We start from the raw sequence: 16,708 nt of genomic DNA, 5'->3' as shown, positions 1-16,708 counted from the left end.
CTTAAGGAAGATGGCCGCAGGGAAACCAGTCATGCGCTCACCGTGGAAACCGGACAGCAGCATGGACAAATTCCTGCAGCCGGCATCATGATGAAGGGGCCCTGCTCCAATGCTCTGCCTCACCGCCGACACCGGACCCGCAGCATCGCACCCCGGGACTGCAGCATTGCCCCACTTCTGCCATCGCTGGCTTCCTAAGGAATAGACCATGCCTCCTGTGACCCCGCTGTACGAACACCGGCCCTCAGGTAAGATACCTTAAATTCGGACAATAAGATGGACCCCCATCTCATAAAAAATTTTTCTGCTATTTTCCACCCCAAAATTTGGGGTGCGTCTTATGGTCCGGTGCGTCTCATGGTCCAAAAAATACGGTATTTTAGGTCCTTAGGATACATCAATATCAGATTGGGTGACTTATCCCCCATACTGGACAGCTGCCATCAGCTCTGGCGGTGACCTGATGTACACAATGTACGGAGCAGTTTCTATTAAAGTGAATTTAGCACATCAGGAAATGGCATAGGAAACCCCGACCTAGAATACTTGGGCCCTATGTACTTACTTTATTAGGGCAGCAGCTTCTTCTTGATGACTCAGTTCTTCTTCCCGCTTTTTTCTTTCCTCCTCTTGAGTGCGTTTTTCCTCCTCCACAGCTTTTCCTGAATCCTCCTCCTTCTTCCTACCATCCTTTTCATCCTTCTTGCGTTTGTCATCTTCCGTTTTTTTCTTCTTCTCTTCTGTGACCCTTGATGCGTCTTTCTTGCTCCCCACCTTTAACTCATCCTTGGCCCTCTCTCTACCACCCGCTGCCCGCTTATCAGAAGAGTCTTTGGAAACTCCTGCAGAATCTCTCTCTTCCATGTTTGATGGATTTTTACGTTCTGCTGGCATTATCTGAACAATGCAAACCTTTGAAGGAAAAGTGAAAGAGAAACATTTCAGAAATAAAACAGATTTGCAAATATAACAATCCTGTAAATTTCACTGCGGCAAAAACAATATAATGTTCACCCAAATAAACACAAGTGCGATTTAATGTTATTTCCTCGAACATAGGTCAGCAACATAATGGCTAGATATACAGTACAGACCAAAAGTTTGGACACACCTTCTCATTCAAAGAGTTTTCTTTATTTTCATGACTATGAAAATTGTAGATTCACTCTGAAGGCATCAAAACTATGAATTAACACATGTGGAATTGGATAATTAACAAAAAAGTGTGAAACAACTGAAAATATGTCTTATATTCTAGGTTCTTCATAGTGGCCACCTTTTGCTTTGATTACTGCTTTGCACACTCTTAGCATTCTCTTGATGAGCTTCAAGAGGTAGTCACCGGAAATGGTCTTCCAACAGTCTTGAAGGAGTTCCCAGAGATGCTTAGCACTTGTTGGCCCTTTTGCCTTCACTCTGCGGTCCAGCTCACCCCAAACCTTCTAGATTGGGTTCAGGTCTGGTGACTGTGGAGGCCAGGTCATCTGGCATAGCACCCCAGCACTCCCCTTCTTGGTCAAATAGCCCTTACACAGCCTGGAGGTGCGTTTGGGGTCATTGTCCTGTTGAAAAATAAATGATGGTCCAACTAAACGCAAACCGGATGGAATAGCATGCCGCTGCAAGATGCTGTGGTAGCCATGCTGGTTCAGTATGCCTTCAATTTTGAATAAATCCCCAACAGTGTCACCAGCAAAGCACCCCCACACCATCACACCTCCTCCTCCATGCTTCAGGGTGGGAACCAGGCATGTAGAGTCCATCCGTTCACCTTTTCTGCGTCGCACAAAGACACGGTGGTTGGAAGCAAAGATCTCAAATTTGGACTCATCAGACCAAAGCACAGATTTCCACTGGTCTAATGTCCAATCCTTGTGTTCTTTAGCCCAAACAAGTCTCTTCTGCTTGTTGCCTGTCCTTAGCAGTGGTTTCCTAGCAGCTATTTTACCATGAAGGCCTGCTGCACAAAGTCTCCTCTTAACAGTTGTTGTAGAGATGTGTCTGCTGCTAGAACTCTGTGTGGCATTGACCTAGTCTCTAATCTGAGCTGCTGTTAACCTGCGATTTCTGAGGCTGTTGACTCGGATGAACTTCTCCTCTGCAGCAGAGGTGACTCTTGGTCTTCCTTTCCTGGGGCGATCCTCAGGTGAGCCAGTTTCTTTGTAGCGCTTGATGGTTTTTGCCACTGCAATTGGGGACACTTTCAAAGTTTTCCCAATTTTTCCGACTGACTAATCTTCATTTCTTAAAGTAATGATGGCCACTCGTTTTTCTTTACTTAGAATTTGTATTATGGCAAGAAAAAAAGCAGCTAACAACCTATTCACTAGGACTAACAGCTGTGTATCCACCAAACTTCTGTACAACACAACTGATGGTCCCAACCCCATTTATAAGGCAAGAAATCCCACTTATTAAACCTGACAGGGCACACCTGTGAAGTGAAAACCATTTCCAGTGACTACCTCTTGAAGCTCATCAAGAGAATGCCAAGAGTGTGCAAAGCAGTAATCAAAGAAAAAGGTGGCTACTTTGAAGAACCTAGAATATAAGACATACAAGTTTTGGTTCTAGACATTACCACAATGAATTTTAAACAAAACAATTCAGATGCAGTTGAAGTTCAGACTTTCAGCTTTCATTTGAGGGTATCCACATTAAAATTGGATGAGGGGTTTAGGAGTTTCAGCTCCTTAACATATGCCACCCTGTTTTTAAAGGGACCAAACGTAATTGGACAGATTAATAATTGTAAATAAAATGTTCATTTCTAGTACTTGGTTGAAAACCCTTTTGTCACGTGCCCCGTCCTGAGTAACATGGCCAGCAGGCCGGTAACTGATACAACAGGACACGGCACGTGTAATTGTCCTATGTGATGAGGCCCGCAGGCCGGTAACTAATACAATAAGACAAAGGGAATAGGGAAAACCTGGGTAACAATAACAATGGTGGCCCTGTGATAGGGAAGTGGGGACCTCCTGCACTCCCCTGAGTCAGTGTCTCTACACTCCTAGCGTTCCCTAGGCCGGTTCCGCACCGGGCGCCGATCAGGAACCTAAAAACCATGACTCGCCCTGCACCTATATCACTCACTATGGAATTGGTCGGTGCGGAAACTAATCCCACCACTGCACTAAACACACATAAGGAAAAGTGACAAAACAGGGGAACAACACTTAGCTTTGCTCTGTTGCTTACACTCTCAGCAACAGAGCCCACCACCTGCGTGCATCTTTTCCTCCAGCATGTCCGACATCTGGGTGCACTGTCCAGAAACAGACATTCTCAGCATCATAGTGCAGCCTTGGAGCAAACAGAGTCCACACCTGCGTGCAGCTGTCCAGAAACAGAGTCCCGCAAATTAATCCAGCTTTTCTGCCAAAAAGTCCAACATGCTTGAGTCCAGCTCTCAGCAACAACATCCAGCATTTTGAGTGCAGCTCTACACCATAGCTGCCACTCCACCAATCCATGCACGAACTCCTTGCTGACACCATAGCTGCGACTCCACCACGCCATGCCAGCACTCCTTGCAGACACCATAGCTGACACTCCAGGGATCTCACTGAGCTGCGCGTGACTCTCCTTTAGCTCCATCCTTCACCCAGGCTTGCTTGCAAATGAATACTTTATCACCAACAGTGATTAACACACCTGATACTCTAATAGAGCTATCACACCTGTTACATGATTACGTGCACAAACTAAGCTAACCAAAGTGCAATGACCATAATGGCCACTGGGGGGGAAAACTACAACTGAAATCACCACAGTGCAATGACCCTAATGGCCACCGGGGGCAAAACCACCTTTGGCACACAGCCAAGGGGAAAAAAAAGGTTACTTTGTGCATTTACTCTGTCAGATCCAACCTGGATCATGACACCTTTGTTGGCAATGACTGCCTGAAGTCTTGAACTCATGGACATCACCAGACGTGGTGTTTCCTCCTTTTTGATGCTCTGCCAGGCCTTCACTGCGGTGGTTTTCAGTTGCTGGTTGTTTGTGGGCCTGTCTGAAGTTTAGTCTTTAACAAGTGAAATGCATGCCCAATTGGGTTGAGATCAGGTGACTGACTTGGCCATTCAAGAATATACCACTTCTTTGCTTTAATAAACTCCTGGGTTGCTTTGGCTTTATGTTTTGGGTCATTGTCCATCTGTAGTATGAAACGACGACCAATCAGTTTGGCTGCATTTGGCTGGATCTGAGCTCACAGTATGGCTCTGAATACCTCAGAATTCATTTGGCTGCTTCTGTCCTGTGTCACATCATCAATAAACACTAGTGACCCAGTGCCACTGGCAGCCATGCATGCCCAAGCCATCACACTGCCTCCGCCGTGTTTTACAGATGATGTGGTATCCTTTGGATCATGAGCTGTACCACGCCTTCGCCATACTTTTCTCTTTCCATCATTCTGGTAGAGGTTGATCTTGGTTTCATCTGTCCAAAGAATGTTCTTCCAGAACTGTGCTGGTTTTTTAGCAAAGTCCAGTCTAGCCTTTTGATTTTTGATGCTTGAGTGGCTTGCACCGTGCAGTGAACCCTCTGTATTTACTGTCATGCAGTCTTCTCTTTATGGTAGATTTGGATATTGATATGCCTACCTCCTGGAGAGTGTTGTTCACTTGGTTGGCTGTTGTGAAGGGGTTTCTCTTCACCATGGAGATTATTCTGCCATCATCCACCACTGTTGTCTTCCGTGGGTACCCAGGTCTTTTTGCGTTGATGAGTTCACCAGTGCTTTCTGCAGGATGAACCAAACTGTAGATTTTGCAACTCCTAATGTTGCAGCAATTTCTCGGATGGGTTTTTTCTGTTTTTGCAGCTTAAAGATGGCTTGTTTCACCTGCATGGAGAGCTCCTTTGACCGCTTGTTTCCTTCACAGCAAAACCTTCCAAATGCAAGCACCACACCTCAAATCAACTCCAGGCCTTTTATCTGCTTAATTGAGAATGACATAACGAAGGGATTGCCCACACCTGTCCATGAAATAGCCTTGGAGTCAATTGTCCAATTACTTTTGGTCCCTTTAAAAACAGGGTGGCACATGTTAAGGAGCTGAAACTCCTAAACCCTTCATCCAATTTTAATGTGGATACCCTCAAATGAAAGCTGAAAGTCTGAACTTCAACTGCATCTGAATTGTTTTGCTTAAAATTCATCGTGGTAATGTCTAGAACCAAAATTAGAAAAATGTTGCCTCTGTCCAAATATATATGGACCTAACTGTATTTTCAGTTGTTTCACACTTTTTTGTTAATTATATAATTTGCACATGTGTTAATTCATAGTTTTGATGCCTTCAGAGTGAATCTACAATTTTCATAGTCATGAAAATAAAGAAAACTCTTTGAATGAGAAGGTGTGTCCAAACTTTTGGTCTGTACTGTATTTTTTTAAATAATCTAATGTTCATGGTGCGGTACCTTGAGATCTGCTGGGAAAAGGGAACTTTGCACGCTGGATTTAATGAAGCGTTTCATTACTATGACCATGATGACCTATCCATCTGATGGGTCATCAATATCAGATCGGTGGAGGTCTGACAACCGGCAATAAATTGTCGTGGAACAGAGCACCATAGCTTCATCGATGGATAAGTGGCCACTGTCAGGCACTGCAGATCAGTGCATGTTCAAGTGAAAAAAATGCCGCTCTGTAGCACCTGGCAGTAGCCACTAAACAGTTTGCAATACTACAGTGTTGAGCTGTACAACAGTTTACACCAACTGCATAAAGAGTGGAGAACAGCCGAAAGGCACGGGTACTCGGGATAAGACACCAAACAATCTGATATTCATGACCCATCAGACAGATATGTCATCAATACATTAATATCATAGCAATGATCACTCCATGAAATCTAGCATGCCCAATTCATCCCCCCCCCAGATAAAGGGGGGGGGGACTTTCTCAATCCTTTGCTGCCCAGGAAAGGGTCTAGTAGCATTCATCTGCTTTATGTGAACTTCAGGCAAGAGAATACACACGTGGTCAAAATTATTGGTACCCCTCGTTTAATGACAGAAAAACCCATAATGATCACAGAAATAACTTGAATATTACAAAAGTAATAATAAATCAAATCTATGAAAATGACATTGCCTTTCAGCCATAGAATTTTTAAAAAAATAAAACTCATGAAATAGGCCTGGACAGAAATGATGGTAGCCCTGAAAATAATGTGACAAAAGGGACATGTTAAATTGTGGTGTGTCCACTAATTAGCATCACAGGTGTCTACAATCTTGAGTGGGCCTGTATAGAGGGCTACAGATATTCACTGAGCTGTTTGGTGACATTGTGTGTATCACAATAAACATGGGCCAGAGGAAGTGAAGGAAAGAGGTGTCTCAGGTGATTAGAAAGAAAATTATAGACCAACATGTTAAAGGTAAAAGTTATAAGACCATCTCCAAGCAGACTGATGTTCCTGTGACTACAGTTGCACATATTATTCACAAATTTAAGCTCCATGGGACTGTAACCAACCCCCCTGGACGTGGCTGCAGGAGGAAAATTGATGACAAATCAAAGAGACGGATAACGGAATGGTAACAAAAGAGCCAAGAAAAACTTCTAAACAGATTAAAGGTGAACTTCAAGCTCAAGGAACATCAGTGTTAGATCGCACCATCCGTCATTGTATGAGCCAAAGTGGACTTCATGGGAGACGACCAAGGAGGACACCATTGTTGAAAAAAAAAAAAAAAAAATATCATATAAAAGCCAGACTGGAATTTGCCAAACTACATATTGATAAGCCACAAAGCTTCTGGGAGAATGTCCTATGGACAGATGAGACAAAAAAGGAACTTTTTGGCAAGGCACATCAGCTCTATGTTCACAGATGGAAAAATGAAGTATATCAAGAAAAGAACACTGTCCCTACTGTGAAACACGGAGGAGGCTCTGTTATGCTCTGGGGCTGCTTTGCTGCATCTGGCACAGGGTGTCTAGAATCTCTGCAGGGTACAATGAAATCTCAAGACTATCAAGGGATTCTAGAGACAAATGTGCTGCCCAGTGTCAGAAAGCTTAGTCTCAGTTGCAGGTCATGGGTGTTGCAACAGTATAATGACCCAAAACACACAGCTAAAAACACCCAAGAATGGTTAAGAGGGAAACATTGGACTATTCTGAAGTGGCCTTCTATGAGCCCTGACCTAAATCCTATAGGGCATCTTCAGAAAGAGCTGAAACATGCCGTCTGGAAAAGGCACCCTTCAAACAGGAGACAACTGGAGCAGTTTGTTCTTGAGGAGTGGGCCAAAATACCTGTCGAGAGGTGCAGTGGTTTCACTGACAGTTACGGGAATCATTTGATTGCAGTGATTGCCTCAAAAGGTTGTGCAACAAAATATTAAGTTAAGGGTACCATCATTTCTGTCCAGGCCTATTTCATGAGTTTTATTTTTTTTTTTTTAAATTCTGTGGAAGCATGGTTGAAAAGCAATGTCTGACTTTCATTTGTTCATTTTCATAGATTTTTGATTTATTATTACTTTTGTCAGATTCAAGTTATTTCTGTGACCATTGGGGTTTTTTCTGTCATTAAACGAGGGGTACCAAAAATTTTGACCACGTGTGTATGTATTAAAGGGTTTTGTGCACCTTTGGGAACAATATTATTTTGTACTTAAATACCTGTATTTTGGGCTAAAAATCATTTTTTTGCTATTTAAACTAAAAATGTTACACTATTTGGGCTTTTCAGGCTCTTTAACTGAAGATTCAACTTAGATGTGGTCTCATCAGAAATCAACTGAGAAGAGCTCCAAAAAAACAGTTTCAAACTCCTCATTAGGCGATGATAGCGGGCTGACTGGCAGAATGTCAGTAAAAGGAACTAAGCTGATGCCTGCTGCCCCATCCACAGGCGCTGGCTGCATGTTTTCAGCCATATACGTTTAAAGGCTGCTTTAGATGTCAATGCAAGTCGGTCCAAGCATGGACCACAATGCACAGACTAGCGGCAGATGTCCCACCCTGAGTGTCACAGCAGCATAGACAAATGAAGCTGACACATTCAATTTGGAAGACCTGTGGCAAATCCGTGAATTGCAGTGTGTGTTTAGACCAACTTACACTGATGTCTGAAGCAGCCCTAACTCGGATACACTGTGGCGGTTCAAAGAAAAACATATTTTAATAACCACTGGGGACCGAGACGCATGAGGGACTAGTCAGATAAATAGGGGCAGCGGGCGTAAAGCCACCAGGGACCCACCTGCACGACTAGTCTTTCATGCAGCTCAGACCTCAGCCACTTCTCCCAGTCTACTGCTCTTGAGTGACTGGTGTCTCCCTTAGTGCATGTATAGGGAGAGACACTGCTTTGCAGGGCAGCAGGCGGGGAGAGACTGCCAGGGGATCCACCTGCCTGACTAGTCTCTCATGCGGCTCGGTCCATGGTGGCTTCGCCCCATCTACAACTCTTGAATGACAGGTGTCTCCCTAAGTGCATGTATAAGGAGAGACCTCTCACTCCAGGAGCAGGCGGGGAGAGGCTACCAGGAGGCGCGCTGCGGAGACCAGCCTGTCTCTCATCTCATGCAGCTCGCGCCTCGGCCACTTCTCCCTGTCTACTGCTCTTGAATGACAGGTGTCTCCCAGAGTGAATGTATAGGGAGAGACCTTGCTTTGCAAGGCAGCAGAGGTTGCCAGGGGATCGGCCTGTCTGATTAGTCTCTTGTGCGGCTCAGTCTTCGGTTGCTACTCCCCATCTGCTGCGCTTGATATTTTCGTTCAACTTCCATATAATTTACTCATGACATCACTCTAAGGCCTCATTCACAAAGTGTAGTCATTGACCAATGCCATCACCATTTCTGTACATACATTTTTCAGACTAAAAATACCCATTTAAAGGGTGAAAAAAAAGTGGGATTCTTTGTGCGCTTTTTGACCCTTTTGGGGGGGGGTGTATGGGACATTTTTCACAATAAATTGATTAACAAGTTTGGAATGTGTTTTTTTTCCCCCCCAAGCAGTCAAAAATTGATGCGTTGCTTTTTTCCACATAAATTTCCACGAAACAGAACAGCACCAGATTCTGACTTTGTAAAAGACTTCCAGCTTACACATACATTATAGAGTGAGCCGGCGAAGAGGAGAACGGCCCTGAACACCGGGGAGAGAAGCCATAGGCGAGTATATTAATACACACTATATTACATGCGCATATACCTATTTAACCCCTTTCTGACCTTGGACGCAATAGTACGTCCAAGGTCAGATCCCTCGCTTTGATGAGGGCTCCGGCGGTGAGCCCGCATCAAAGCCGGGACATGTCAGCTGTTTTGAACAGCTGACAAGTGTCCGCAATAGGTGCAGGTGGAATCGCGATCCACTTGCGCCTATTAACTAGTTAAATGCCGCTGTCAAACCATGACAGCGGCATCTAACAAGCGCTTCCGGCCGCTGGGACGGAAATACGGGCCATATTGATGGAACAATAAAAAAAAAAAGTTGTGTCTCTGGGAAGAAGGGGAGCGAAAAACGAAAATGCAAAACCGAAAAAAAGCTCTGGTCATTAAGGGGTTAATGAATAAAAATCTTAGTGGGAGAGCTTCTTTAAAGAATTTTTAAGTTGACTTTAAAAGCAGATTCTGCTAGAAAATCCATGTGAATAACACGTGTGTAAGCAGACCTTTTTTTTTTTTTTAATTTTGGGTCTGAAAAAAACCCTTGAAACGAAAAAAAGAAAAGAATGACAATTTCTATGAAGAGATTGAGATTAATTCGGACATAAGTGTCCTATTTCTTTTTTCTGAATAAAAATCGCTTTGTATATTGTTTAATCTTCTGAAATAAAATGTAGTGCAAAAGAAATATTAAAAATACAGTACAAAAAACTCAGTGCAAACCCAGACAAAACAATAAGGGTGTGTGCAGACATTGTGGTTTTTGCTGCGGTTCTGCAGCGGATTTGGTCCTGTGGATCCGCAGCAGTTTCCATGCGGTTTACAGTACCATGCAAACCTATGGAAAACCAAAACCGCTGTGCACATGCTGCGGAAAATTCCACGCAGATTTGCTGCGGTTTAAAAAGAACCGCTGCTGCAGTTTTCGTTCTGGGACACACACATATCTCTCTCTCTAGAATCTGAATCAATTCCGCTGGACAAAGGATAGGAAACCTGTGGTTTCTGCCAAGCAATGCGGATTTTTATGCAGCAAAAATCCGCAACGTGTGCACACACCCTAATTCTCCATGACAGAAGTATCTCACAGCTCCTGACAGTCACAGTACAGAGGGGAGTAATCACTCCAGACGTATACTTCTAACGTGAGGCCCGGAGATGTGAACAGCGCCCACCGGACCTCATCTCAAGTTCAAAATTTTAAGGCTACACGTTCCCACGATTAGCTTTTTGTGCACTTTTGATATTGCCAAATTTCTGCACCTATTATTTAAATTAGGTTACAGTATATACTCACGTATAAGCTGAGATTTTCAGCCCATTTTTTTGGGCTGAAAGTCCCCCTCTCGGCTTGTACACGAGCCAAATACGCCAGGGGGTAAGCTGGGGGGGGGTGTCAGATCATACTCCCCCCCCCGCTTCTCCCGGTCTCAGGCTCCTTCCTTCTGCGGTCACATGGTCATATGCACATATTCATGACTTTAATGAGCGGTACCATGTGACCGCTGAAGGAAGGAGCCTGAGACTGGGAGGGGTGGAGCTGGAGAGACTGCGCCAGGAGGGGGTGAGTATATGCCATATTCACCTGTCCCCGATCCATCGCTGTGCACTGCTCTGTCCTCTGGTGGTAATGTTCAGGTCAGACGGCGCGGTGACGTAGTTAGTGCGCGCCGCGCCCTCTGCTGCCTGAACGTCACTGACAGAGGACCCGGAAGACAGGTGAATATCTCAGGTGCTGGGGCCCTGAGCCAGCGGTGACATTGGCACCTGTCCCCCAGCGATGAAGAGGTGACTATATTTTTTTTTTTTTTTTTTTGCGGCAGCATATGGGGGCATATTCTATGGAGCATCTTATGGGGTCATAATCTATGGAGCAGCATATGGGGCATTTTATGGGGACATAATCTATCGAGCAGCATATGGGGCATAATCTATGGAGCATTTTGCGGGGCACAATCTATGGAGCATCTTATGGGGCCATAACCTTTATGGAGCAGTATATGGGGCATATTATGTGGAGCATCTTAAGGGGCCATTATATGAGGTGTATTTTGTATGGAGCATCTTATGGGGCCATCATGAACTGTATGGAGCATTATATGGGGCTCCTGATTCAAAATGGATATTCAAAAACATTTAACCTACTGATGTGTCAATTAATTTTACTTTTATTGGTATCTATTTTTTTATTTTTGAAATTTACCAGTAGCTGCTGCATTTCCCACCCTAGGCTTATACGCGAGTCAATAAGTTTTCCCAGTTTTTTCTGGCAAAATTGGGGGGCGGGGGGGGTGTCGGCTTATACACGAGTATGTACGGTACTTGTTTTTATTGCCTTTTTTAGTGAATGTTTAACATGTGTTTTTATTATGTTTTGGATGCTACGGTTTTTGTCTTTTTGGTATGTCATGCTTTAAAGAGAATCTGTCACCCCCTGGATGAATTTAAGTTACTATGAGCATACAGGTAATAGAATGGTTAAATCAGTCTTGCCTGTATGCCTCATAGCTACGGTCTAAGGCTATGTTCACACGTCACGGTTTTTTCGCGTTGGTTTTAAACGCGCGATTTTGCCGCGAAAAATAAGCATCCCATGCATTCCTATGGGATTCCGCAATGCTGTGCTGATGCTGCGTTTTTTTTCCGCGGCGGAATCGCTTTGCGGTAAAAAACGCAGCATGCTCATTAATTTAGCGGAATCGCGGCGATCCCACACCCATAGGAATGCATTGTTCTGCTTACTTTCCGCATGTGGCTGTGCACACCATGCGAAAAGTAAGCAGAACATTTGCAGATGGTACCCACGATCTGGAGGAGGGGAGACTCTCCTCGGGGCTGTGGGTGCCATATCCCTGTAAAAAATAGAATAAAAAATATCGTTATTCTTACCTTCCGGCATCCCGCGCAGCCTTCCCGCCTCTCTCCACGCTCTCGGTCCCAGTAATCCTTTGCGCGAATAACATCGCAATCTCGCAGGAGCACGACCTCTCGCGGTCATTCGCGATGACGTCGCGGGAGCGCGAAGTCTCGCGGTCATTCGCGCAAAGGATTACTGGGACCGGGAGCGTGGAGAGAGGCGGGAAGGCTGCGCGGGACGCCGGAAGGCAAGAATAACAATATTTTTTATATCCTATCTTTTACTACTGATGCTGCATAGGCAGCCTCAATAGTAAAAAGTTGGTCACACTCGTCAAACACGATGTTTGACGAGTGTGACCAACCTGTCAATCAGTTCTCCAAGGGATGCTACAGATCGCTTGGAGAACACCAGCATTCTGCAAGCTAATTACGCTTGCAAAACGCTAGTTTTTCCGCAGGAAAATCGCGGGAATTTAAATGCGATTTTCCTGCGGAATGGAATCCGGAATTCTCACTGTAATTTCCACTACGTGTGCACATAGCCTAAATGTTGAAAAAAGATGTTTTGAGGTTATGTGTTAATGATTTCTTCCAGGACTAGGGCGTGCGGTGCCTGGAAGAAATCCCTGCCTCCTCTCTTCATGGTAATGCCACCCTCCTCCTATGCACATCACACCTGCTGTTCCTGTGCTGTAATCCAGTGCCTGCGCTTGCGCTGTTATGTGAATCTTATCCGCCCTTCTATGGGCAGTGTCTTCATCAATCTTCTGCGCAGGAGAGTCTCTGCTGCTGCGATGTCCAGGGGGTGACGGATTCCCCGTAAATAAAGTTGATTTGTTTTCGATACTTCCTTATATTTGGCTTTGACACAAAACTTTATCAACATACATGGGTACAGATTAAGGCTGTGTGCCCACGTAGCGATTTTTAAGCGTTTTTGCAGCGATTTTCGGAGCGAAAACGTTTAAAAATCGTGTACAGAACGCCCCCCCATGCATTCCTATAGAATTCCGCACATCCTGTGCTAATGCTGCGCTTTTTTCCGCGGCGGAATCGCATCGCGGAAAAAAAAAATAAATCGCAGCATGGTCATTCTTTTGTGCGGAATCGCAAAGAATTGCCGCGATTCCGCACCCATAGGAATGCATGAGAATCGCTTACTTCCCGCATGTGGCTATGCCCACCATGCAGGAAGTTAAGCGTCTCATGTGCGGTTGATACCCACGGTGTGGAGGAGAGGAGACTGTCCTCCAGGCCCTGGGTACCATACCCCTGTAAAAAAAAAATAAAAAAAAAAAAAAAAATAGGGGTATATTTACCTTCCGGCGTCACGCGCTGCATTCCCGGCCTCAGCGTTCCCAGTAATGCCTTGCGGCAAGGTCCTGTGATGACGTGGTCTCGCGAGATCGCTATAGCAACGCGAGACCAACGTTATCACAGGTCGCGCAAGGCATTACTGGGAACGCTGAGGCCGGGAATGCAGCGCGTGACGCCGGAAGGTAAATATACCCCGATTTTTTTATTTTTTTTTTGCATTTTAACATTCTTTTACTATTGATGCCGCATAGGCAGCCTCAATAGTAAAAAGCTGCTCACACTTGTCAAACACTGTTTGACGAGTGTGACCAACCTGTCACTTTCCAAGCGATGCTTCAAATCGCTTGGAAAGTGCTTGAATATCGCACGCGAAAATCGCGGCAAAATCGCGATCATAATCGCGGTGAAATCGCGCAGAAAAAACCCGAGCGATTTCTGGGAAGGAGTCCAGTTTTTAGTGTCCGGAATAAAACGCTACGTGGGCACATAGCCTAAATGCATTTTTGATGCCCTACCATCATGGAAACCTACTTAAAATGCATGTGCATTTTTTTTACCTATGGAAATACGTCTATTCAAGTCTATGGGGAAATTAAAACATACCAGCATGAGAAATTAACATGCTGTGGATTTGAAACACGTAAAGCAGGTGGAGTCGAAACACGCTAAGGGCAGTGGAGTCGGTAAGCCAAACCTTCGACTCCTCAATTTCCCTGACTCACGACCTCACAGCTCTGGTCACTACTGAGCATGTACATAAAGTGCAGCACAGATTCATCTCAACCACAACCCCACAGCCCTGGTCACTACTGAGCATGTTCATAAAGTACAGCACAGATTCATCTCAACCACAACCCCACAGCTCTGGTCACTACTGAGCATGTTCATAAAGTACAGCACAGATTCATCTCAACCACAACCCCACAGCTCTGGTCACTACTGAGCATGTACATAAAGTGCAGCACAGATTCATCTCAACCATGACCCCAAAGCTCTGGTCACTACTGAGCATGTACATAAAGTGCAGCACAGATTCATCTCAACCATGACCCCAATGCTCTGGTCACTACTGAGCATGTACATAAAGTGCAGCACAGATTCATCTCAACCATGACCCCAAAGCTCTGGTCACTACTGAGCATGTACATAAAGTGCAGCACAGATTCATCTCAACCATGACCCCAATGCTCTGGTCACTACTGAGCATGTACATAAAGTGCAGCACAGATTCATCTCAGTTTTAAGCCCAGACCCTTAGATCAGGAACAGAGCAGACATTTATAGGACATTTCATAACTTTCCCAAATTCTTAGGCCTGTTTCACACATCCGTTTGTCACGATCAGTCAAAATCCGCTGTTTTTTAAAAAAAGAACGGATCCGCCATTTTTTTTGGCGGATCCGTTTTTTCCCCATCGACTTGCATTATCGGCGGATTTTGACTGACTCTCGTCCGTTGCATCCGTATGTCGGCGGATCCGACAAAATTTTGGCGTCCGCTGACATCTCCGGACGGACAATGCAACTTTTTTTGGCGGCCGGATCCGCATTTTTGCCTTTTGCTACACGTTTAACCCTGAATCCTATCAGGCTGCTGGAGAAAATCTCTCACTCTCCTGCCTGACGATGTCTCGGCTCTCCTCCCACGATGTCGGCGGTATTTTTTTTTTTTCAGCGCGGCTCCTTTAACTTTCCCGGATCGGCGGATCCCGGCGCATCAACGGTCCGGTGGCTCCCTTTGGTATTTCGAAGCCTACGGATCCGTTCTCCGCCATTTTGGCGGATTACAACTGAGAACAAAAACGTAAGCGTGAAACAGGCCTTATGAAAACATTTACAGCACATCCTGCATTGTGCTACTGTACCCAATCTATTATATATTCTAAGAGTCGGAGTCCATCCATTTTATACCGACACCACAACTCCGACTCCACAGGCCCGATTACATTGCGTTAAAGTAGTACAGATGGCATAAGAATACTATACATCCCATCCTTTTTGCTGGACCTGTAGGATATTACGTTTTTGAAGCAGGAAAAATACGTAGCATCAAATACACACCAAAAACTAATCGTGGAAACGTAGCCTTAGGCCGAGGTCAGATATGTGAGAAACTCGCACGAGTCTTGCATGTCAATACCTGGCACTCGGACAGGAGCGTGCGGCTGCATGTACTTCTATGCAGCCGCACGCTCCGGTCCTGAGTGTCAGGCATTGATGTGCGAGTTTCTCACATGTCTGACCCCGGCCTTATCCTGATGACCCATCCTTGGGATAGGACATGAATATTAGATCGGTAGGGTCCGACAGCCAACACTCCAACTGATCAACTGTTAGTACCTGGAATTAAACAATATATAAAGACAAAATATCAAACACTGTGGTGGCTGCTGCTGGGTACTGCAGAACAGCTCTAACTGAAGAAAGTAGTGGACAGGACAACACAGGTGTTTAGTGGTTAGCACTGTTGCCTTGAAGCAGGGTCCTGGGCTCAAACTAGGGCCAACTTCTGCAAAGAGTTTGCATGTTCTGTGTTTGTATAACCCGCTTCCCTCCCACAGTCCAAAGGCATACTGACAGGGAATTTAGACTCAAGAGTCCCAATGGTGACAGCGATGATAATGTCTGTAAATCTCTGTGGAACATGATGTGGCTACATAAGCAAAACATAGTCTGCAGTAGCCACTAAACAGTGTTCCACTTCATGCACTGTTGTGTGTTATATTGTTAACTTATTCTATGTAAAGCTCATTGGTATAAAAGTATTGGAAAACATCTTTAAAATTACCCTAATCAGTATTTTACTCGCGGCCAGCACTATTATTTATATCAAATTAAAGAAACATTCCCATTAAGTTACTTTTTCAGCAAATGTGTATATGTGCATACAGTGCAGTGTGTATGTATTAATATACTTATCTTATGCTCCTCTTCTCAGTGATGTCTCCGCTCTGCAGACTGTCTGGATCACACTGCGCTCTGCGTGAGCCAAAAGCGGCTTTTACAAGATAAGTCTATGGAGCGTCAGAACGAGGCCCCATATACTCACACTGGAAGAAGAGAATGGTGCTGCGTACAGGAGAACGTGGCCATAGGGGAGTATATTTATCCTCACACGCTACATGCATATACACACACACTTAATGAAAAAAATAACAGCAGTGCTTCTTTAAAAAAGGAACCGGTCACTAGAATCACGCTGCCTGAACGACGGCCATATGCATCAGAAACTGACAGAGCGATTGCAGCCAAATGTTTTACTCCGAAACCCGGCATTTCAGAGAAAACAGTCGGAATTGCCGACTGAGGACTATAGGGAGACCCGAGCAGTCTGGGGCAGCCCCGGCCGGCTTCTCCCTGCTGTAGTTGATGGACAG

At 44.9% G+C, this 16,708-nt stretch overlaps 1 protein-coding gene across 5 annotated transcripts in view; it reads right to left on the bottom strand.

Annotated features, from left to right (window-relative positions):
- UPF2 (UPF2 regulator of nonsense mediated mRNA decay) overlaps positions 1–16,708 on the bottom strand; it is a 123,549-nt gene that overhangs the window by 105,761 nt on the left and 1,080 nt on the right. For all 5 annotated transcript variants that reach the window (XM_073588982.1, XM_073588979.1, XM_073588984.1 and 2 more), the window contains exon 2: positions 566–912. In XM_073588982.1, coding sequence (XP_073445083.1) covers positions 566–894 — 329 coding nt within the window. In that variant the 5' untranslated portion in view covers positions 895–912. The remainder of the gene's footprint in view (positions 1–565; positions 913–16,708) is intronic.

Source organism: Dendrobates tinctorius, unplaced genomic scaffold (genome assembly GCF_039654945.1).
Source record: "Dendrobates tinctorius isolate UK_male_01 unplaced genomic scaffold, ASM3965494v1 ptg000105l, whole genome shotgun sequence".
NCBI classification, from domain to species: domain Eukaryota; kingdom Metazoa; phylum Chordata; class Amphibia; order Anura; family Dendrobatidae; genus Dendrobates; species Dendrobates tinctorius.
This window is presented reverse-complemented; position numbering and strand designations above follow the sequence as displayed.